Here is a 24968-nt window from a genome sequence, read left to right as displayed (position 1 = left end):
ATGTATTAGACAGTAGGGGTGGGTTGTAATGTATTAGACAGTAGGGGTGGGTTGTAATGTATTAGACAGTAGGGGTGGGTTGTAATGTATTAGACAGTAGGGGTGGGTTGTGGTGTATTAGACAGTAGGGGTGGGTTGTAATGTATTAGACAGTAGGGGTGGGTTGTAATGTATTAGACAGTAGGGGTGGGTTGTGGTGTATTAGACAGTAGGGGTGGGTTGTGGTGTATTAGACAGTAGGGGTGGGTTGTAATGTATTAGACAGTAGGGGTGGGTTGTAATGTATTAGACAGTAGGGGTGGGTGGGTTGTGGTGTATTAGACAGTAGGGGTGGGTTGTAATGTATTAGACAGTAGGGGTGGGTTGTGGTGTATTAGACAGTAGGGTGGGTTGTAATGTATTAGACAGTAGGGGTGGGTTGTAATGTATTAGACAGTAGGGGTGGGTTGTAATGTATTAGACAGTAGGGGTGGGTTGTAATGTATTAGACAGTAGGGGTGGGTTGTGGTGTATTAGACAGTAGGGGTGGGTTGTAATGTATTAGACAGTAGGGGTGGGTTGTAATGGGGTATTAGACAGTAGGGGTGGGTTGTGGTGTATTAGACAGTAGGGGTGGGTTGTAATGTATTAGAGACAGTAGGGGTGGGCTGTAATGTATTAGACAGTAGGGGTGGGTTGTGGTGTATTAGACAGTAGGGGTGGGTTGTGGTGTATTAGACAGTAGGGGTGGGTTGTAATGTATTAGACAGTAGGGGTGGGTTGTAATGTATTAGACAGTAGGGGTGGGTTGTAATGTATTAGACAGTAGGGGTGGGTTGTAATGTATTAGACAGTAGGGTGGGTTGTAATGTATTAGACAGTAGGGGTGGGTTGTAATGTATTAGACAGTAGGGGTGGGTTGTGGTGTATTAGACAGTAGGGGTGGGTTGTAATGTATGTATTAGACAGTAGGGGTGGGTTGTAATGTATTAGACAGTAGGGGTGGGTTGTAATGTATTAGACAGTAGGGGTGGGTTGTAATGTATTAGACAGTAGGGGTGGGTTGTAATGTATTAGACAGTAGGGGTGGGTTGTAATGTATTAGACAGTAGGGGTGGGTTGTAATGTATTAGACAGTAGGGGTGGGTTGTAATGGGGTGGGTTGTGGTGTATTAGACAGTAGGGGTGGGTTGTAATGTATTAGACAGTAGGGGTGGGTTGTGGTGTATTAGACAGTAGGGGTGGGTTGTAATGTATTAGACAGTAGGGGTGGGTTGTAATGTATTAGACAGTAGGGGTGGGTTGTGGTGTATTAGACAGTAGGGGTGGGTTGTAATGTATTAGACAGTAGGGTGGGTTGTGGTGTATTAGACAGTAGGGGTGGGTGTGTAATAGATTGGACAGTAGGGGTGGGTTGTGGTGTATTAGACAGTAGGGGTTTGTGGTGTATTAGACAGTAGGGTGGGTTGTAATGTATTAGACAGTAGGGGTGGGTTGTAATGTATTAGACAGTAGGGGTGGGTTGTAATGTATTAGACAGTAGGGGTGGGTTGTAATGTATTAGACAGTAGGGGTGGGTTGTAATGTATTAGACAGTAGGGGTGGGTTGTAATGTATTAGACAGTAGGGGTGGGTTGTGGTGTATTAGACAGTAGGGGTGGGTTGTGGTGTATTAGACAGTAGGGGTGGGTTGTAATGTATTAGACAGTAGGGGTGGGTTGTAATGTATTAGACAGTAGGGGTGGGTTGTGGTGTATTAGACAGTAGGGGTGGGTTGTAATGTATTAGACAGTAGGGGTGGGTTGTAATGTATTAGACAGTAGGGGTGGGTTGTAATGTATTAGACAGTAGAGGTGGGTTGTAATGTATTAGACAGTAGGGGTGGGTTGTAATGTATTAGACAGTAGGGGTGGGTTGTAATGTATTAGACAGTAGGGGTGGGTTGTAATGTATTAGACAGTAGGGGTGGGTTGTAATGTATTAGACAGTAGGGGTGGGTTGTGGTGTATTAGACAGTAGGGGTATTAGACAGTAGGGGTGGGTTGTAATGTATTAGACAGTAGGGGTGGGTTGTGGTGTATTAGACAGTAGGGGTGGGTTGTAATGTATTAGACAGTAGGGGTGGGTTGTGGTGTATTAGACAGTAGGGGTGGGTTGTAATGTATTAGACAGTAGGGGTGGGTTGTAATGTATTAGACAGTAGGGGTGGGTTGTGGACAGTAGGGGTGGGTTGTAATGTATTAGACAGTAGGGGTGGGTTGTGGTGTATTAGACAGTAGGGGTGGGTTGTGGTGTATTAGACAGTAGGGGTTGTGGTGTATTAGACAGTAGGTGTGGGTTGTAATGTATTAGACAGTAGGGGTGGGTTGTAATGTATTAGACAGTAGGGGCAGGTTGTAATGTATTAGACAGTAGGGGTGGGTTGTGGTGTATTAGACAGTAGGGGTGGGTTGTAATGTATTAGACAGTAGGGGTGGGTTGTAATGTATTAGACAGTAGGGGTGGGTTGTGGTGTATTAGACAGTAGAGGTGGGTTGTAATGTATTAGACAGTAGGGGTGGGTTGTGGTGTATTAGACAGTAGGGGTGGGTTGTGGTGTATTAGACAGTAGGTGTGGGTTGTAATGTATTAGACAGTAGGGGTGGGTTGTAATGTATTAGACAGTAGGGGCAGGTTGTAATGTATTAGACAGTAGGGGTGGGTTGTAATGTATTAGACAGTAGGGGTGGGTTGTGGTGTATTAGACAGTAGGGGTGGGTTGTAATGTATTAGACAGTAGGGGTGGGTTGTAGTGTATTATACATTAGACAGTAGGGGTGGGTTGTAATGTATTAGACAGTAGGGGTGGGTTGTAATGTATTAGACAGTAGGGGTGGGTTGTGGTGTATTAGACAGTAGGGGTGGGTTGTAATGTATTAGACAGTAGGGGTGGGTTGTAATGTATTAGACAGTAGGGGTGGGTTGTGGTGTATTAGACAGTAGGGGTGGGTTGTAATGTATTAGACAGTAGGGGTGGGTTGTGGTGTATTAGACAGTAGGGGTGGGTTGTGGTGTATTAGACAGTAGGGGTGGGTTGTGGTGTATTAGATAGTAGGGGTGGGTTGTAATGTATTAGACAGTAGGGGTGGGTTGTGGTGTATTAGACAGTAGGGGTGGGTTGTAATGTATTAGACAGTAGGGGTGGGTTGTAATGTATTAGACAATAGGGGTGGGTTGTGGTGTATTAGACAGTAGGGGTGGGTTGTGGTGTATTAGACAGTAGGGGTGGGTTGTAATGTATTAGACAGTAGGGGTGGGTTGTGGTGTATTAGACAGTAGGGGTGGGTTGTAATGTATTAGACAGTAGGGGTGGGTTGTGGTGTATTAGACAGTAGGGGTGGGTTGTGGTGTATTAGACAGTAGGGGCAGGTTGTGGTGTATTAGACAGTAGGGGTGGGTTGTGGTGTATTAGACAGTAGGGGTGGGTTGTAATGTATTAGACAGTAGGGGGGTTGTAATGTATTAGACAGTAGGGGGGTTGTAATGTATTAGACAGTAGGGGGGGTTGTAATGTATTAGACAGTAGGGGTGGGTTGTAATGTATTAGACAGTAGGAGTGGGTTGTGGTGTATTAGACAGTAGGAGTGGGTTGTAATGTATTAGACAGTAGGGGTGGGTTGTGGTGTATTAGATAGTAGGGGTGGGTTGTGGTGTATTAGACAGTAGGGGTGGGTTGTGGTGTATTAGACAGTAGGTGTGGGTTGTGGTGTATGAGACAGTAGGGGTGGGTTGTGGTGTATTAGACAGTAGGGGGGGTTGTGGTGTATTAGACAGTAGGGGTGGGTTGTGGTGTATTAGACAGTAGGGGGGGTTGTGGTGTATGAGACAGTAGGGGTGGGTTGTGGTGTATTAGACAGTAGGGGTGGGTTGTGTTGTATTAGATAGTAGGGGTGGGTTGTGGTGTATTAGACAGTAGGGGTGGGTTGTGGTGTATTAGATAGTAGGGGTGGGTTGTAATGTATTAGACAGTAGGGGTGGGTTGTGGTGTATTAGACAGTAGGAGTGGGTTGTAATGTATTAGACAGTAGGGGTGGGTTGTGGTGTATTAGACAGTAGGGGTGGGTTGTAATGTATTAGACAGTAGGGGTGGGTTGTAATGTATTAGACAGTAGGGGTGGGTTGTGGTGTATTAGACAGTAGGGGTGGGTTGTGGTGTATTAGACAGTAGGTGGTGTGGCTGAATCTAGTGAACTTGCTGTCTGGCTGGGCTGTGTAATTTACATGATCTTTTTTAATCCACACCATGCTCCAGACAAATTACAGAAGTTTCAATAAACACAATACACATTCTATTTCTATTTCCTTGTGGAGTTGTCATTCCGTTTGGAATGCTAGGAACAATGAATACGTCCTTCCCTTTGTGCAGGAAGGAGTACCTGTCTTCAGTGGCCAAGTATTTTTTAAGACATCTGTGGGGAAAGAGAGAGAGAGAGAGAGAGTGTCAGATAATGTGAAACCCAATCTCTTTTTTATTTTTATTTACCCACCACCGAGGTGATTACATTTATTAGAAACCTCTTCGAGTAATTGTGGCTCAGCAGAGCAAATATTCAATTAAAACAGACAATTGAATAAGTGTGATTCCTCCAGTTCGACCAACATAACCTTGATGCATGTCTCCCCTCTATTAAATTAGACCTTCCATTCAGGGAGGGAGAGAGAGAGAGAGAGAGAGAGAGAGAGAGAGAGAGAGAGAGAGAGAGAGAGAGAGAGAGAGAGAGAGAGAGAGAGAGAGAGATGCGATTTCCAAACCTTCTATAACAAAGCCATCACCTACAGAGAGATGAACCTGAAGATTTGTCCGAGCATGCTTGTCCTGGGGCTCTGTTCACAAACACAAACACACCTCACAGAGCCCCAGGACAGCAACACAATTAGACCCAACCAAATCATATGATAAGAAAAATATAATTACTTGACACATTGGCAAGAAAGTATTATCAAGAAAACAGAGCAAACTAGAATGCTACTTGGCCCTAAACATACCTGACCACTGTGACGGACCCAAACTTAAGGATAGCTTTGACTATGTACAGACTCAGTGAGCACAGCCTTGCTATTGAGAGATGCTGCCGTAGGCAGACCTAGCTCTCAATAGAAGACAGGCAATGTGCACACTGCCCACAAAATGAAGTGGAAACTGAGCTGCACTTCCTAACCTCCTGCCAAATGTATGACCATATTAGAGACACATATGTCCCTTAGATTACACAACCCAGAACATTTTTGAAAACAACTTACATTTTGATATACTCCAAAATCTATTGGGTGGAATACCACACTGTGCCATCACTGCAGCAATATTTGTGACCTGTTTCCAAGATGGCGCCATAGGAGATGGCTGCCGTTTATTGGGCTCTTAACCAACCATGTTATTTTGTTTGTCTTTTTCACATTGTTTGTAATTTATTTTGTACATAATATTGCTGCTACCGTCTCTTATAACCGAAAAGAGCTTCTGGACATCAGAACAGCGATTACTCACCTTAAAGTGGACAAATCATTTTTCTTTAATGAGTCAGATGAGAGGGATTTAGTCCAGACACCCGACTAGGCCCTCATTCCCGTCATTCGCTGGAGAATGAGACGGAGATTCCGTGGAAGGAGATCGGGGTGCCTTGTGAGGCTCCGCCGACGAGTGGGTAATCTGCCTTTGTCGTAGGAACTACTGGTCAATGTACAATTTTTATTTTATTTATTTTTTACCTTTATTTAACTAGGCAAGTCAGTTTAGAACAAATTCTTATTTTCAATGACGGCCTAGGAACAGTGGGTTAACTGCCTGTTCAGGGGCGGAACGACAGATTTGTACCTTGTCAGCTCGGGGGTTTGAACTTGCAACTTTCCAGTTACTAGCCCAACGCTCTAACCACTAGGCTACCCTGTATTAGACAGTAGGGGTGGGTTGTAATGTATTAATCACTCGATAATAAAGTGGACGACCTACAAGTATTTTTGTAAAATGGTGTGGCTCTCTGCAATATCACCGGATGATTATGGAACTAGTGAACGTAACTCGCCAATGTATACTGAGATTATTTTACATAAATATGGACTTTATCAAACAAAACATTATTGTGTAACATGTGAAGATCATCAAAGGTTAGTGATTAGTTATATCTCTATTTGTGCTTTTTGTGACTCCTCTCTTTGGATGGAAAAATGGCTGTGTTTTTCTGTGAGTTGGTGGTGACCTAACATAATCGTTTGTGGCGTTTTCGCTGTCAAGCCTATTTGAAATCGACACTGTGGTGGGATTAACAACAAGATTACCTTTAAAACTGTATAAAATACATGTATTTTTGAGGAATTTTAGTTATGAGATTTCTGTTGTTTTGAATTTGGCGCCCTGCACTTTCACTGGCTGTTGTCATATCGATCCCGTTAACGGGATTGCAGCCCTAAGAAGTTTTAACAAGGTCAACATTCACAAGACCGCAGGGCCAGACGGATTACCCGGATGTGTACTCTGAGCATCCTCTGACCAACTGGCAGTTAATATTTTCAACCTCTCCCTGTCTGAGTCTGTAATACCAACATGTTTCAATCAGACCACCATTGTCCCTGTGCCCAAGAACACTAAGGTAACCTGCCTAAATGACTACCGACCCGTAGCATTCACATATGTAGCCATGAAGTGCTTTGTAAATGGCCTTAATGGTGTACATCAACACCATTATCCCGGAAACCCTAGACCCACTCCAATTTGCGTACCGCCCCAACAGATCCACAGATAATGAAACACAGAGACAAAAATGAACCCAGAGGCAGCCAGTTCCCAGGACCTTGTTGCCATGCTGTCCCACCACCAGGAGACTGTCCAACGCCACGAAGCCGCCCTGGTTCAGCAAGAGGCCTTAATGGCTAGACATTCTCATCTTCTGTCGGAGATGCTGACTTCCATAAAGCAGATATCTGATCGACTTACCCCGGCAACAGTTCCCGTCCCAGTACCTCAGATTCACGTACCCATGGCAGTTAACACCCTGGCTTTACCTCGTCTTCCACCTCCCCAACGGTTCTCAGGTGATCCAAGTGCTTGTAAAGGTTTCTCACCCAATGTTCTCTCTCCTTCGAGCTGCAACCCTCGTCGTTCCCCACCGACCGGTCTAAGATCGCATATATCATCACCCTGCTGTCGGAAAAAGCCCTGTCCTGGGCTACTGCTGTGTGGGATGCCCATAGTTCCTGCTGTGCCAGCTACTCTGCCTTTGCTGAGGAATTCAAACGAGTGTTTCAAGGCCCAAGCAGTGGTCCTGACTCAGCCAAACAGCTCCTGACTCTCCACCAAGGTCGGCGCAGCGTGACGGACTATGCCATCCAGTTCCGCACGGTGGCAGCAGCGAATGGCTGGAACAACGAGGCGTTCACGGTGTGCTTTCTGAAAGGCCTTTCCAACACTATCCAAGATGAACTGGCCATTCGGGAACCACCGGACAATCTCGAGTCCCTGATCAAGTTGGCCTCACGCATTGACCAGCATCTGAGAGAGAGAGAGAACTCAACCGTAGACCTCTAGCCCCTATCAGTCCCAGCTCCGAGTCCCCACCTTTATCCTCGCTGGCTCCACCGGAACCCATGCAGATTGGACGCATCTCCCAGGCTGAGAGAGACGGCCGGATGAGGGAGTGACGCTGTCTATATTGCGGCAAACCGGGCCATTTCCGTTCCACGTGTCCCGGGCTCCAGGGAAACGCTCTGTCCCGTACAGACCGGGGGGAACTGTAACAGGAAACATAACCTCCTCCCATCCGTCCAACTCCCGTCTGCTCAGTCCAGTCACCCTTTCCTGGGACAACCACAAGCTTCACCTTCAAGCCTTGGTAGACTCTGGAGCCGCAGGTAACTTCATGGATGGTGTCTGGGCGAAGGAGAATGGCGTTCCCTCTGAACCTCTAAGTGACCCCATGAGGGTTACTACATTGGATGGAAGCCCTTTGGGATCTGGACTTGTCACTCATGTCACTACCTCCTTGCGACTTTCAGTTTCACAACACCAGGAATTGATGAACTTTCATTTGATCTCCTGTTCCGAGTTCCCTCTCGTCCTTGGATACCCCTGGCTTCACAGCCATAACCCTCACATCGACTGGTCTGTGGGCACTATCAAGCAGTGGGGTCCTACGTGCCAAGCTACTTGTATTTTCCCAAATTCCCTGAGTTCTACTCCCAAGTCTTTAGAATCCATCGACCTGACCCGAGTTCCCGAGTGTTACCATGACCTCAAACTGGTATTTAGCAAACAGAGAGCCACCATGCTACCACCACATAGACCTTATGATTGCCCCATCAAACTGTTTCCGGGCACTTGCCCCCCCAGGGGTCGGATCTTTTCCCTATCTCCACCCGAACGAGCTGCTATGGATACCTACATCAAGGACGCTCTGGAAGCAGGCCTCATGCGTCCATCCACCTCCCCGGCGGGAGCAGGGTTTTTCTTTGTGGCCAAGAAAGATGGTGGATTACGTCCTTGCATCGACTACCAGGGACTCAATGCCATAACCGTCCGTAACTGTTACCCGCTACCCCTTATGGCCACAGCCTTCGAGCTGCTCCAGGAAGCAGTTGTTTTCACTAAGATTGACCTGCGGAACGCATACCATCTTGTGCGGATCAGACCTGGTGACGAGTGGAAGACCGCTTTCAACACGCCTACTGGTCACTATGAATACTTGGTGATGCCCTTCGGCCTGACCAACGCCCCAGCGGTGTTCCAAGCACTCATAAACGATGTGCTTAGGGATATGCTTAACATATTTGTGTTCGTTTACTTGGATGACATCCTCATCTTTTCGAGCTCTCTTCAAGAACACACAAAGCATGTCAGACAAGTACTCAAGCGCCTCCTAGACAGCCATCTGTACGTTAAGCCGGAAAAATGTGAATTCCATTCATCCCGAGTACAATTCCTGGGATTTGTAGTGGAACGCGGTCGAGTCCAAATGGACCCCAGGAAGGTAGGGGCGGTAGCGGATTGGCACACCCCCAAATCCGTTAAGGAAGTTCAGCGTTTCCTGGGCTTCACAAACTTTTACCGCAAGTTCATCAAGAACTTCAGCTTGGTGGCAGCCCCTCTCTCAGCTTTAACCAAGGGTGGCAATGCAAGGTTTTTGTGGGGAAGAGAAGCTGAGACGGCCTTCCAAGGACTCAAGCAGCGCGTCCTCTCTGCTCCCATCCTGATACTACCGACTACGGATGAACCGTTTGTGGTGGAGGTAGACGCCTCAGAGGTTGGTGTTGGAGCTGTCCTGTCTCAGAGGGGTGAAGACAAGAAGCTTCATCCGTGTGCTTTCTTCACACACCGGCTTACCCCGGCTGAGAGGAACTACGATGTGGGGGATCGTGAACTCCTAGCGGTTAAGATGGCATTGAAGGAATGGAGACACTGGCTCGAGGGGGCTTCTCACCCGTTTCAAGTGCTTACGGACCACAAAAATCTGGAGTATATCCAGCAGGCGAAGCGGTTGAACTCTAGACAAGCTAGATGGTCTCTTTTCTTCAACCGATTCCAGTTTATCCTCACCTATCGGCCCGGGTCGAAGAATCTCAAACCGGATGCCCTGTCCCGAGTCTACGCTCCTGCCATTCGAGATGACACGGACATGCCTGTCCTTCCTGCTGCTAAGATCGTGGCTCCGATCTCGTGGCAAGTTGAGGATACCGTGAGATGAGCTCAAGCTATCGAACCGGACCCGAAAGGAGGTCCTGCCAATCGGTTGTTTGTCCCCAAGGCAGTGAGGACTCAGGTCCTTCTGTGGGGGCACTCCTCTCGCCTCACCTATCACCCGGGCGTAGGTCGCACCTTGGAGTTCATCCAGCGTAAGTTCTGGTGGCCTACCATAAGAGAAGACGTTGCCACTTTCGTCAATGCCTGCCCCGTGTGCTGCCAGGGCAAATCTTCTCACCTCCGCCCTCAAGGACTCCTTCACCCTTTACCTGTTCCCCACAGACCCTGGTCCCATATCTCGTTGGACTTTATTACTGGCCTTCCTCCATCCCATGGCAATACTACTATCCTAGTCACAATCGACAGATTTTCAAAGGCGGCCAGGTTCGTCCCTCTGACTAAGTTACCTTCTGCCAAGGAAACGGCTGAGTTGGTAATTAATCATGTGTTCCGAGTCTTCGGCATTCCTCAAGATATGGTTTCCGACAGAGGTCCCCAGTTCGCCTCAAGGTTTTGGAAGGCCTTCTGCCAACTCATGGGGGCTTCTGCCAGTCTATCTTCAGGGTACCATCCGGAGTCCAACGGCCAAACAGAGAGGATGAATCAAGAGCTGGAAACCACCCTCCGATGTATGACTCGTAACAACCCGTCCACATGGTCGTCCTTCATTGTTTGGGCCGAATACGCGCACAACACCTTGCGCTCCTCCTCCACTGGTATGTCCCCGCACGAGTGTCAGTTTGGCTATGCCCCTCCATTGTTCCCGGACCAGGAGGCAGAAGTCAGAGTGCCTTCAGCCTTGAAGTTCATCAGACGCTGTCGGCTTATGTGGAGGAAGACCCGTCTTAACCTTATGCGTTCCTCACAGAGGTACCAACAACAAGCCAACAGACGTCGCCGTCCCGGGCCTACCCTGCGCCCCGGCCAGAGAGTCTGGCTCTCCACAAGAGACTTACCACTACGGGTGGAGTCTCGCAAGCTATCCCAAAAATACATCGGTCCCTTTAAGATTGCCAGGAGAGTTAACCCAGTTTCTTATTGCCTACACTTACCCAGATCCCTTAAGATTAATCCCACGTTTCACATTTCCTTATTAAAACCTGTTGTTTTTTCTTCCCTTGTCCCGGCAGACAGACCTCCCCCTCCGCCTCGTGTCATTGGAGGCCAGCCGACTTATACCGTCCATCGGATACTGGATTCCCGTCGGGTGCAGCGGTCCTGGCAGTATCTGGTGGACTGGGAAGGCTACGGTCCCGAGGAGCGCTCTTGGGTTCCTGCCAAAGACATACTGGACCCTGACCTCATTCGTCAGTTCAGGGCCCTCCAAGCCGAGAGAGCTGGTAGGAACATCAGGAGCCATTCCTAGGGGGGAGGATCCTGTCAGGATTTGGCCAGGGTTGTTCCGGTTTTTGGTCACTAGATGCCCCCATTGTGCTTTTTGACCTTTTGTTTTCCCTTGATCCCCATTATTATTTGCACCTTTGCCTCGTTTCCCCTGATTGTATTTAAACCCTTAGTTTTCCTCAGTTATTTGCTCTGTGTTTGTATGTTAGCACCCAGCCCTAGTATTCTGTGAACTATTGTTGATCCCGGTGGACTCTCTTGTGGAATTCTGTTTTTTGTTCTTGTTTATTTATTTTTGAGTATCTTTTGAGGCTTTTTATGCTATACCTACCACCTTGTGGATTTACCTTGTTTTGTCTTGGAGGATTACCTTTGTTCTTGTGGAATTCCTTTTGAGGTTGTGGAGTTACATGTTTTCCTGAAGGACTTCACTTTTTACTTCATTAAATACACCGTCTCAAGTACTGCTGTGTCTGCCTCATCTTCTGGGTTCTGCCGACTATTCGTGGCTCAGTTGGTTAAGTGACTGTCTCTCACTCCAGAGACCCGGGTTCGTAACCGGGTCCTGATATTCTGTTGTTATCTATGCATAGTGTTGTGTCTTTGGCTATGCCGGATTAAGTGATATGACATGCTATTCTATAAAATAATTTCTCCGTAAGTAATATTACCTGATTGAGCTAATCATGTAAATGTAATTAACTAGAGAGTCGGGCACCACAAAACCTTTGCTGTTCTTCCATCAGCAGACCTGGAAGGAATTATACTTACCAAAAACAGCGTTTAGTTTTGAAGTCTGTGTCTTTCGGTTATCAAACACGACATATTTCGGTTGAAATGCAGCCAAAAGTCAAGTGGATGCGCACCAAAACGTCGAAATTACATATTATATGTCGACTAAACTTGTCAAACTATGTTCAGAATCAAGCTTTAGCATGTTATAAAGATGCACAACAATCCTGAGGACGAACAGAAACACACGCATCGTTTAATCAATCTTTGGAAAAAGACATCACCCGAGCAGAGTGCGCATGAGAGTAACCTGTTTTTTCGCGTGACCGAAAGGTTTCGGCCCGCCAAAACTTTCGTGAGCGAGCGATTCTCACAATGAGAAGTCCCATTGAAAGCAGACATCGCGCTGAAGACATACAAACTGTTCCCAGGTCCGTAGGTGCTTGGGAAGGGTGGGGGCGATGACGTCAAAGTTGGGCCAACTTTTATGTTGACAAGAGAGAGTTTGGGAGAATGACTGCCCTGAGAGTTCTGCTTTACATACAGACATAATTTAAACGGTTTTAGAAGCTTTAGAGTGTTTTCTATTCAATAATATTTTTTATATGCATATATTAGACATTTTTGACAGATTTTTTTTCTGTTTACTATGGGCACGCAATTCCTCCAAAGGGGGCAGCAGACAGCCCTATCTTTAACAGGGCTTGTAAGTAAGCATTTCACTGTTAGGTCTACACCTGTTGTATAATGCGCATGTGGCAAATAACATTTGATTTGATTTGAAGGAAAGGGCAACCAGCGAGTAACAAACACCATTGTAAATACAACTTATAACTATTTGCAAATTGTTATAACACTATTATAACACGGTTTATCATCGTTATAACACTGTTTATAGCCATAATATGACATTTGAAATGTCACTATTCCTTTGGAACTTTTGTGAGTGTAATGTTTATGTAAAACAAAAATGTATTTGTTTATTTCACTTTTGCTCATTATCTATTTCACTTGACAGACAGACAGACAGACAGACAGACAGACAGACAGACAGACAGACAGACAGACAGACAGACAGACAGACAGACAGACAGACAGACAGACAGACAGACAGACAGACAGACAGACAGACAGAGGTAGCGCTGTTCCAGCAGTACAGTAGAAGTGGAAGCTGATAATGATGCTATAGTTTGCTAACTTTGTTCTTTGCAAGCCTGTAACTGCACATATCCATTTCCTGCTTGGGGATCTTCTGGATGACCTGTATACATTAGCAATAATTCAACCTGGACTGTGTGTATGTGTGCTAACTTGACATGTTATTTATTACATGTTATCTATGCTCTCCCATAGGACCAATTGTTACTATCACCTTCATAGCACCATAGAGCAGCCCTAACAAAGAGCAAAAACCTTGTCCTGTAACCAGTTTTATCTCATTAGCAACACAGGCTAGCCATTTTGTGCCCTATTGAAATGTCGTCATTAGCAACACAGGCTAGCCGTTTTGTGCCCTATTGAAATGTCGTCATTAGCAACACAGGCTAGCCGTTTTGTGCCCTATTGAAATGTCGTCATTAGCAACACAGGCTAACTGTTTTGTGCCCTATTGAAATGTCGTCATTAGCAACACATACTAACTGTTTTGTCTCTACCTCTGTGTGTTGCAGTGCCTTCATTCTGGGGCCTAGTGAACTCAGCGTGGAACCTGTGCTCCGTGGGGAAGAGGCAGTCTCCCATCAACATCGAGACCAGCCACATGATCTTTGACCCCTTCCTCACGCCCATCCGGCTCAACACGGGAGGACGCAAGGTAAAAAAACACTCAGCAATGTTATTCTCAGGGTGCGTCCATAATGTCACCATATTCCCTATATAGTGCACTACTCTGGGCTCTGGTCAAAAGTAGTGCTCTAAATCCGGAATAGGGTGTTATTTCAGACGCAGTCTTATTGGCTGAGGTGATGGATGTTGCTGCATTGTCGGTTCCCTTCTGCTTTGTTTGGGGAACATAGTGTGGTTCTACAATGCTGTTGTATGGTTTGTTTGGCAACATGACATGTAAGAATCCCTGATCAATGTTGCTGGCTAAACGCTTCACTGATTTTTATCCCACTGTTTGTCACAGTGGAGTTCTTTACAGAGGATCCCGATGGCTTTCTAATTCATGGATTCAACTCTACATTGGCAGGATTTAACCATAATACGTATTGCTTCACACACACACAGTAATCTGTTACCACCACAGAGGACAAAACACAATCCCTTGTGAGGGATTACCATGAAACACAACACACACACTCATGAATTATCATATGACATTTGTGTTCCTAGTTGCCATAGCGTAGAAACAACAATAGCAAAGTTTGGTACCCCAATGCACCCCCTGCCATATAATAACATATTATTTGAACATGGGTGGAGACAGGATGTGCTCCAGAGTTCATGGTTCCATGTTCAGGTGATTACTATTATGAGGGTGTGTTTACGTGCCAGGGGTTGGTACAGGGTTACCCTGGGGCCATTGCAGGGGAAACATGGGCATAGGCACCCATAAAGATTATGAGAGAGAGACTGTGATCCACATCAATCTGTTCAACGCCTATTACTAGCCGGTTCAACCTCTCTTTCGTATTGTCTGAGATCCCCAAAGATTGGAAAGCGCAGCGGTCATCCCCCTCTTCAAAGGGGGAGACACTCTAGACCCAAACTGTTATAGACCTACAGTTGAAGTCGGAAGTTTGCATACACCTTAGCCAAATACATTTAACTCTGTTTTCCACAATTCCTGACATTTAATTCTAGTAAAAATTCCCTGTCTTCCCTGTCTTAGTCAGTTAGGATCACCACTTTATTTTAAGAATGTGAAATGTCAGAATAATAGTAGAGAGAATGATTTATTTCAGCTTGTATATCTTTCATCACATTTCCAGTGGGTCAGAAGTTTACGTACACTCAATTAGTATTTGGTAGCATTGCCATTAAATAGTTTAATTTGGGTCAAACATTTTGTGTAGCCTTCCACAAGCTTCCCACATTAAGTTGGGTGAATTTTGGCCTATTCCTCTTGACAGAGCTGCTGTAACTGAGTCAGGTTTGTAGGCCTCCTTGCTCACCCACACTTTTTTCAGTTCTGCCCACAAATGTTCTATAGGATTGAGGTCAGGGCTTTGTGATGGCAACTCCAATACCTTGACTTTGTTGTCCTTAAGCCATTTTGCCACAACTTTGGAAGTCTGCTTGGGGTAATTGTCCATTTGGAAGACCTATTTGCGACCAAGCTTTAACTTCCTGACTGATGTCTTGAGATGTTGCTTCAATATATCCACATAATTGTCCTCCTCATGATACCATCTATTTTGTGAAGTGCACTGGTCCCCCCCTGTAGCAAAAGCACCCCCACAACATGATGCTGCCACCCCCGTGCTTCACGGTTGGGATGGTGTTCTTCGGCTTGCAAGCATCCCCCTTTATCCTCCAAACATAATGATGGTCATTGTGGCCAAACAGTTTATTTTTGTTTCATCAGACCAGAGGACATTTATCCAAAAAGTACGATAATCTTTGACCCCATGTGCAGTTGTTAACCGTATTCTGACTTTTTTTGGTGGTTTTGGAGCAGTGGCTTCTCCCTTTGCTGAGAGGCCGTTCAGGTTATGTCGATATAGGACTCGTTTTACTCTGGATATAGTTACTGTTGTACCTGTTTCCTCCAGCATCTCCACAAGGTCCTTTCTGTTGTTCTGGGATTGATTTGCACTTTTCGCACCAAAGTACGTACATCTCTAGGAAACAGAATGCGTTTCCTTCCTGAGCGGTATGACAGCTGCGTGGTCCCATGGTGTTTATACTTGCGTACTATTGTTTGTACAGCTGAACGTGGTACCTTCAGGCATTTGGAAATTGCTCCCAAGGATGAACCAGACATGTGGAGTTCAAAAACAAATTCTGCCTGATTTATTTAGATTTTTCCATAATTTCAAGCAACAGACACTGAGTTTGAAGGTAGGCCTTGAAATACATCCACAAGTACACGTCCAATTGACTCAAATTATGTCAATTAGCCTATCAGAAACTTCTAAAGCCATGACCTAATTTTCTGGAATTTTCCAAGCTGTTTAAAGGCACAGTCAACTTAGTGTTTGTAAACTTCTGACCCACACAATTTGTGATACAGTGAATTGTAAGTGAAGTAATCTGTCTGTAAACAATTGTTGGAAAAATTACTTGCGTCATGCACAAAGTAGATGTTCTAACCAACTTGCCAAAACTGTAGTTTGTTAACAAGAAGTTTGTGGATTGGTTGAAAAACAGGTGAATGCACCAATTTGTAAGTCGCTCTGGATAAGAAAGTCTGCTAAATGACTTAAATGTAAATGTAAACAGCCTTTGTTTCTCAAATGACTTCCTCGCCTGGTTAACCAACTACTTCTCAGATAGATTTCAGTGTGTCAAATCGGACGGGCTGTTGTTCGGACCTCTGGCAGTCTCTATGGGGGTACCACAGGGTTCAATTCTTGTGCCGACTCTTTTCTTTGTATATATCAACGATGTCGTTCTTGCTGCTGGTGATTCTCTGATCCACCTCTATGCAGACAACACCGTTCTGTATACATCTGGCCCTTCTTTGGACACTGTGTTAACAAACCTTCAAACAAGCTTCAATGCTGTACAACACTCATTCCTTAGCCTCCAACTGCTTTTAAATGCTAGTAAAACTAATGTCATGCTCTTCATCCGATTGCTGCCCACAACTGCCCGCCCGACTAGCATCACTACTCTGGACATTTCTGACTTAGAATATGTGGACAACTACAACTAGTTGTCTGGTTAGACTGTAAACTCTCCTTCCAGACTCATATTAAGCATCTTCAATCCAAAATTACATCTAGAATCTGCTTCCTATTTTGCAACAAAGCATCCTTCACTCATGTTGCCAAACATACCCACGTAAAACTGACTGTCCCACCGATCCTTGACTTCGGCGATGTCATTTACAAAATAATCTCCAACACTCAGCAAATTGGATGTAGTCTATCACAGTGCCGTCCATTTTGTCACCAAAGCACCATATACTACACACTACTGTGACCTGTATGCTGTCGTTTGCTGGCCCTCACTACATATTCGTTGCCAAACCCACTGGATCCAGGTCATGTATCAGTCTTTGCCAGGTAAAGCCCTGCCTTATCTCAGATCACTAGTCACCATAGCAACACCCACCCTTAGCATGCGCTATTTCACTGGTCATCCCCAATGCCAACACCTCCTTTGGCCGCATTTCTCTGCTGCCAATGACTGGAACCAATTGTAAAAATCACCGAAGCTGGAGACTTATATCTACCTCTCTAACTTTAAGCATCAGCTATCAAAGCAGCGTACCTATCACTGTACCTGTACATAGCCCTTCTGTAAATAGCACACCAAACTACCTCATCCCCATACTGTTATTTATCCTTGCTCTTTTGCACATCGGTATCTCTACTTGCACATCATCATCTGCACATCTAATCACTCCAGTGTTAATGCTAAATTGTAATTATTTCGCCTCTGTGGCCTATTTATTGCTTTACCTTCCTAATCTTACTACATTTGCACACATTGTATATATATTTATCCCATGTGTAACTCTGTGTTGTTGTATTTGTCGCACCACTTTGCTTTATCTTGGCCAAGTCGCAGTTGAAATGAGAACTTGTTCTCAACTGGCCTACCTGGTTAAAAAATATTTAAAAAATAAACTGGAGTGAGAGAAAAATAGCAGAGTTGAATCAGAATCACCTTCATTCACTAAGAACATTTACAGGTAGGGGGAGAGTGGGGTATGTTGAGAACATTTACAGGTAGGGGGAGAGTGGGGTAAGTTGAGAACATTTACAGGTAGGGGGGAGTGGGGTAAGTTGAGAACATTTACAGGTAGGGGGAGAGTGGGGTAAGTTGAGAACATTTACAGGTAGGGGGAGAGTGGGGTAAGTTGAGAACATTTACAGGTAGGGGGAGAGGGGGTAAGTTGAGAACATTTACAGGTAGGGGGAGAGTGGGGTAAGTTGAGAACATTTACAGGTAGGGGGAGAGTGGGGTAAGTTGAGAACATTTACAGGTAGGGGGAGTGGGGTAAGTTGAGAACATTTACAGGTAGGGGGAGTGGGGTAGTTGATAACATTTACAGGTAGGGGGAGAGTGGGGTAAGTTGAGAACATTTACAGGTAACAGAACATTTACAGGTAGGGGGAGAGTGGGGTAAGTTGAGAACATTTACAGGTAGGGGGAGAGTGGGGTAAGTTGAGAACATTTACAGGTAGGGGGAGAGTGGGGTAAGTTGAGAACATTTACAGGTAGGGGGAGAGTGGGGTAAGTTGAGAACATTTACAGGTAGGAGGAGAGTGGGGTAAGTTGAGAACATTTACAGGTAGGGGGAGAGTGGGGTAAGTTGAGAACATTTACAGGTAGGGGAGAGTGGGGTAAGTTGAGAACATTTACAGGTAGGGGGAGAGTGGGGTAAGTTGAGAACATTTACAGGTAGGGGAGAGTGGGGTAAGTTGAGAACATTTACAGGTAGGGGGAGAGTGGGGTAACTTGAGAACATTTACAGGTAGGGGGAGAGTGGGGTAAGTTGAGAACATTTACAGGTAGGGGGAGAGTGGGGTAAGTTGAGAACATTTACAGGTAGGGGGAGAGTGGGGTAAGTTGAGAACATTTACAGGTAGGGGGAGAGTGGGGTAAGTTGAGAACATTTACAGGTAGGAGGAGAGTGGGGTAAGTTGAGAACATTTACAGGTAGGGGGAGAGTGGGGTAAGTTGAGAACATTTACAGGTAGGGGAGAGTGGGGTAAGTTGAGAACATTTACAGGTAGGGGGAGAGTGGGGTAAGTTGAGAACATTTACAGGTAGGGGGAGAGTGGGGTAAGTTGAGAACATTTACAGGTAGGGGGAGAGTGGGGTAAGTTGAGCCTTTTTACATTCAGCTTCACTATGTCAAGTGAAATATAATATAATTTCTAACAAAGATATCAACAGGATGTTGTGTGTCCCTAGAAATAATCACAATTCATGTAAACATTCCTTTTTTGATAATATAGTTTGTTAAAAAAAACTGGTCTCTTAGCATAACTTCCCCTGGGTAAGGACAGCTACAAATGTCTGTACTGAATGAAATAGTGCCACTACCTTTTTAAAAACCATCTCTGTCTTTATTTCCCAAACACAATTCAATTCAACACAATCACAATAGCTTTTTAAAATAGTTTAATAATTTTAAGCATCTTTTAACACAGACTTAACACCTGACAAACACTTTGTACTTTATTAAACACTTTTTAGGCCAGGCCCTGTTGTGGGAGAGAGGGAGGAATGGAGGGAGAGAGGGAGGAAGGGAGGGAAGGAAAGTTTGTGGAGCTAGAGGTCACACAAAGACGAGGTATGTAATACATTTGAAGCAGCATGCAGAGCACCAGTGTAGTACTGTAGAGCCTGCTAGTTACTACTCTTGTCAAACAGCCCTTTTGGCTGTTATGTGAATTTGACAGATTCCTAGTCTCACAGAAGTTCACTGAACGCTTTGGTAGCAACTCCAATGAAACTTTTTCATGTCTCAAGAGAGAATCTTTTCAAGTCAAAAGTAATTTAGGGCTTTGGTGTCTCCACGGGGCTAATGTACTCTGTGTTTCCATCTGTCAAAGCATCAGAGCTGTCTGCACCGGACAGTCTGATTCACCTTGTCAATGCTGCTGAACACACGCGCAAGCACGCACGCACACACACACACAAACACACACACACACATAACATGCGCACACGTGCATGCTGATGCCACACACACACACACTAGTCTCTGCAACAACCTCACCTTGTCAGTGCTGATTCCTCCCTGATCAGTGTGTGTCAGTTTGGCAGGCTGTCAGCCTTGGCCAGATACACAATGTACAGCACTAAACAGCTCTGAAGTGCTTCACACAGCACCATAGTCCCCTCTAAGCTCATCTCAAAGCTCAGTACCCTAGGACTGAACACGTCCGTCTGCAACTGGATCCTGGACTTCCTGACGGCGTGCCCCCAGGTGGTGAGGGTAGAAAACAACCCATCTACCATGCTGACCATCAACACGGGGGCTCCTCAGGGGTGTGTTCTTAGTCCTGCACTCCCTGTTCACTCCCGACTGCACACAACTCCAACACCATCATCAAGACTACAGGAAACGGATGGGTGTGCACGCCCCCATTCACATCGACGGGGCTTTAGTGGAGCAGGTCGAGAACTTCAAGTTCCTCGGTGTCCACATTACTAATTAACACGGTCCACACACACGACAGCACCTCTTTCCCCTCAAGATGATGAAAGGATATGGCATTGGCCCTCAGATCCTCAGAAAATTCTACATCTGCACCATGTAGAGCATTTTAACTGACTGCATAAGCGCTACAGAGGGTGGTGCGTACAGCCCAGTACATTCCTGGATTCGAGCTCCCTGACATCCAGGACCTCAGAGAAAGGCACCAAAAAAGGTGTTTACGACTACAGCCAAAAAAAACAAGCAATAGAGTGTTCTCTCTGCTAGTGAAAGCATCATGTCTGGAACCAGCAAGACCCTGAACATCTTCTACCCCCAAGCCACAAGACTGCTAAACAAGACTGCTAAACAAGACTGCTAAACAAGACTGCTAAACAAGACTGCTAAATAGCTCATAAAGTGGCACTAATCAAGTATCCGGACTACCTGCATTGACCCTTCGTAACTCTCTTTCTCTTCCACTGACTTAATACACACACACACACACACACACACACACACACACACACACACACACACACACACACACACACACACACACACACACACACACACACACACACACACACACACACACACACACACACACACACACACACACACACACCACATACACACTCACACACACACACACACACACACACACACACACACACACACACACACACACACACACACACACACACACACACACACACACACACACACACACACACACACACACACACACACACACACACCACATACACTCACACACACATAACATGCACACACGTGCATGCTGATGCCACACACACACACACACACACACACACACACACACACACACACACACACACACACACACACACACACACACACACACACACACACACACACACACACACACACACACACACACACACACACACAAACACACCTACACACTTTCACGTACGCTGCTGCTACGGTCTATTATCTATCCTGTTGCCGAGTCACTTTAACCCTACCGATATGTACATAGCTTCCTCAATCACCTTGTAACGCTGCACATCAACTCTCTACGGGTGCTCCCTGTATATAGACATTTTATTTTTATGAGTTATTGTTACTCAGTGTATATTTATTCCTTGTGTCACCATTTCAATTTTTTATACAAATATAAATCTTTAACTCTGCTGGAAAAGGCCCCGTAAGTAAGTAAGCATTTCACTGTTAGTCTACACCTGTTGTTTACGAAGCATTTCACTGTTAGTCTACACCTGTTGTTTATGAAGCATTTCACTGTTAGGCTACACCTGTTGTTTATGAAGCATTTCACTGTTAGTCTACACCTGTTGTTTATGAAGCATTTCACTGTTAGTCTACACCTGTTGTTTATGAAGCATTTCACTGTTAGTCTACAGCTGTTGTTTACGAAGCATTTCACTGTTAGTCTACACCTGTTGTGTAATGCTCCGGGTGTCCGGGTGTCGTGGGTGTGGAGTCAAATGCAGGTGACAGAGTTCAATGCTGTGCGTCTTTTACTAGCACCAACGCACCACAGGGTGTTCACAAAAGTAACGTTCCCAAACACAGGGAATCAAAAAGTACAATGGAAAAAATCACGACTAGGCACTAACACGTACCTCTGCAACAGAGCCGAAGGTTACATAGAAATAATCCCGCACAACAACCAGGCGGGCCGGCTGTCTAATAAAGACAAACTAATTAAACATGAACAGGTGCTACCACTAAATATACTAGGAGGGGGAGGAAAAACAATCAGTGGCAGCTAATAGGCCGGTGACGACGACTGCCGAGCGCCACCCGCCCGGGAAGGGGAAACACCCTCGGTCGGACTCGTGACAGTACCCCCCCCCCCCTGACGCGCGGCTCCCGCAGCGCGCCGACACCGGCCTCGAGGTCGCCCCGGAGGACGAGGTGCAGGGCGATCCGGATGGAGGCGATGGAAATCCCTCAACATGGATGGATCCAAGATGTCCCCCACCGGTACCCAGCACCTCTCCTCCGGACTGTACCCCTCCCAGTCCACGAGGTACTGCAGGCCCCTCACCCGGCGTCTTGAGTCCAGAATGGCCCGGATCGTGTACGCCGGGGTCCCCTCGATGTCCAGAGGGGGGGGAGGGACCTCCGGTACCTCACTGTCCTGCATGGGACCAGCTACCACCGGCCTGAGGAGAGACACATGAAACGAGGGGTTAATACGATAATAGGAAGGGAGTTGTAATCGATAACACACCTCGTTTATTCTGTAAGTCGCTTTGGATAAAAGCGTCTGCTAAATGGCATATATTATATTTATTATTATTATTCTCCTCAGGACTTTAAAGGGCCCTACACACTGCGGACCCAGCTTCCGGCAGGGCAAGCGGAGAGGTAGGTTTCGGGTCGAGAGCCAGACCCTGTCCCCCGGTACAAACACGGGGTCCTCACTGCGGTGGCGGTCAGCACTCCTCTTCTGCCGTCCACTCGCTTGTCGTAGAGATTCCTGGACGGCCCTCCAGGTCTCCTTGGAGTTCTGTACCCATTCCTCCACCGCAGGAGCCTCTGTCTGGCTCGTTTGCCATGGTGCCAGGACCGGCTGGTACCCCAACACACACTGAAAAGGGGACACGTTAGTAGAGGAGTGGCGTAGTGAGTTCTGAGCCATTTCAGCCCAGGGAATGTATTGTGCCCACTCCCCTGGCCGATCCTGGCAATACGACCGCAGAAACCTACCCACCTCCTGGTTCATTCTCTCCACCTGCCCATTACTCTCGGGGTGATAACCGGAGGTCAGGCTGACAGAGACCCCCAAGCGTTCCATGAACGCTCTCCATACCCGAGATGTGAATTGGGGGCCCCGATCAGAAACGATGTCCTCCGGCACCCCGTAGTGCCGAAAGACATGGGTAAATAATGCCTCCGCAGTCTGTAGGGCTGTAGGGATACCGGGCAACGGGAGGAGACGGCAGGACTTAGAGAACTGATCCACAATCACTAGAACCGTGGTGTTCCCCTGAGACGGCGGAAGATCGGTCAGGAAATCTATGGACAGATGTGACCATGGCCGCTGTGCAACGGGGAGGGGTTGTAGCTTCCCTCTAGGAACGTGCCTAGGAGCCTTACTCTGAGCGCACACTGAACAAGAGGAGACATAACCCTTAACGTCCTTAGCCAACGTAGGCCACCAATACCTCCCCTGAAGGCTCCCCACTGTCCTCGTCACCCCAGGGTGACCCGAGGAGGGTAGGACGTGAGCCCACAGAATCAGTTTGTCCCGAACACCAAGCGGCACGTACCTTCGCCCCGCTGGACACTGAGGAGGCGCGGGTTCAGCCCGTAACGCCCGCTCGATGTCCGAGTCCACCTCCCATACCACTGGGGCTACCAGCTTAGAGGCGGGAAGGATGGGAGTAGGTTCGGTGGACCCATCCTCCGTGTCGTAAAGGCGGGACAGTGCGTCAGCCTTCACGTTCTGGGAGCCCGGTATATAAGACAAAGTAAACCGGAACCGGGTGAAGAATATGGCCCACCTTGCCTGACGTGGGTTAAGTCTCCTAGCTGCCCGAATATACTCCAGATTCTGGTGGTCGGTCCAGATGAGAAAAGGGTGCTTAGCCCCCTCAAGCCAGTGTCTCCACACCTTCAGAGCTCTAACCACCGCAAGCAACTCCCGGTCCCCCACATCATAGTTACGCTCCGCTGGGCTGAGCTTCCTTGAGAAGAAAGCGCAGGGGCGGAGTTTTGGTGGCGTACCCGAGCGCTGTGATAGCACGGCACCCAAATCAAATCAAATCAAATCAATTTTTATTTGTCACATACACATGGTTAGCAGATGTTAATGCGAGTGTAGCGAAATGCTTGTGCTTCTAGTTCCGACAATGCAGTGATAACCAACAAGTAATCTAACTAACAATTCCAAAACTACTGTCTTATACACAGTGTAAGGGGATAAGGAATATGTACATAAGGATATATGAATGAGTGATGGTACAGAGCAGCATACAGTAGATGGTATCGAGTACAGTATATACATATGAGATGAGTGTGTAGACAAAGTAAACAAAGTGGCATAGTTAAAGTGGCTAGTGATACATGTATTACATAAGGATGCAGTCGATGATGTAGAGTACAGTATATACATATGCATATGAGATGAATAATGTAGGGTAAGTAACATTATATAAGGTAGCATTGTTTAAAGTGGCTAGTGATATATTTACATCATTTCCCATCAATTCCCATTATTAAAATGGCTGGAGTTGGGTCAGTGTCAATGACAGTGTGTTGGCAGCAGCCACTCAATGTTAGTGGTGGCTGTTTAACAGTCTGATGGCCTTGAGATAGAAGCTGTTTTTCAGTCTCTCGGTCCCAGCTTTGATGCACCTGTACTGACCTCGCCTTCTGGATGATAGCAGGGTGAACAGGCAGTGGTTCGGGTGGTTGATGTCCTTGATGATCTTTATGGCCTTCCTGTAACAACGGGTGGTGTAGGTGTCCTGGAGGGCAGGTAGTTTGCCCCCGGTGATGCGTTGTGCAGTCCTCACTACCCTCTGGAGAGCCTTACGGTTGAGGGCGGAGCAGTTGCCGTACCAGGCGGTGATCAGCAGAAAGCTTGGTCACGAAAATCAGAAAAGCAATCAAATTAACCGTTTACCTTTGATGATCTTTTCACTGACGAGACTCCCAGTTAGAAAGCAAATGTTCCATTTGTTCCATAAAGATTATTTTTATACCCCAAATATCTCTGTTTGTTTGTCACGTTATGTTCAGAAATCCATCGGAAATAGCGGTCACTACAACGCCTAAGAAAATTAAAAATGATATCCATAATATCGACAGAAACATGGCAATTGTTTTTTATAATCAATCCTCAAGGTGTTTTTCAAATATCTATTCGATAATATATCAACCGGGACAGTTGGCTTTTCAGTAGGACCGGGGGAAAAATGGCTA

At 46.3% G+C, this 24968-nt stretch overlaps 1 protein-coding gene across 2 annotated transcripts in view; it reads left to right on the top strand.

Moving 5' to 3' along the window:
• Window positions 1-24968, top strand: part of LOC124048120 (carbonic anhydrase-related protein 10-like) — a 482986-nt gene that overhangs the window by 260325 nt on the left and 197693 nt on the right. For both annotated transcript variants that reach the window (XM_046368564.1, XM_046368562.1), the window contains exon 4: window positions 13432-13574. In XM_046368564.1, the coding sequence (XP_046224520.1) occupies window positions 13432-13574 (143 nt within the window). The remainder of the gene's footprint in view (window positions 1-13431; window positions 13575-24968) is intronic.

Source organism: Oncorhynchus gorbuscha, linkage group LG11, assembly GCF_021184085.1.
Source record: "Oncorhynchus gorbuscha isolate QuinsamMale2020 ecotype Even-year linkage group LG11, OgorEven_v1.0, whole genome shotgun sequence".
In the NCBI taxonomy this organism is placed as follows: Eukaryota; Metazoa; Chordata; class Actinopteri; order Salmoniformes; family Salmonidae; genus Oncorhynchus; species Oncorhynchus gorbuscha.
Note: the sequence above shows the minus strand (reverse complement) of the source record. Positions and strands in the feature narration are given on the sequence as shown.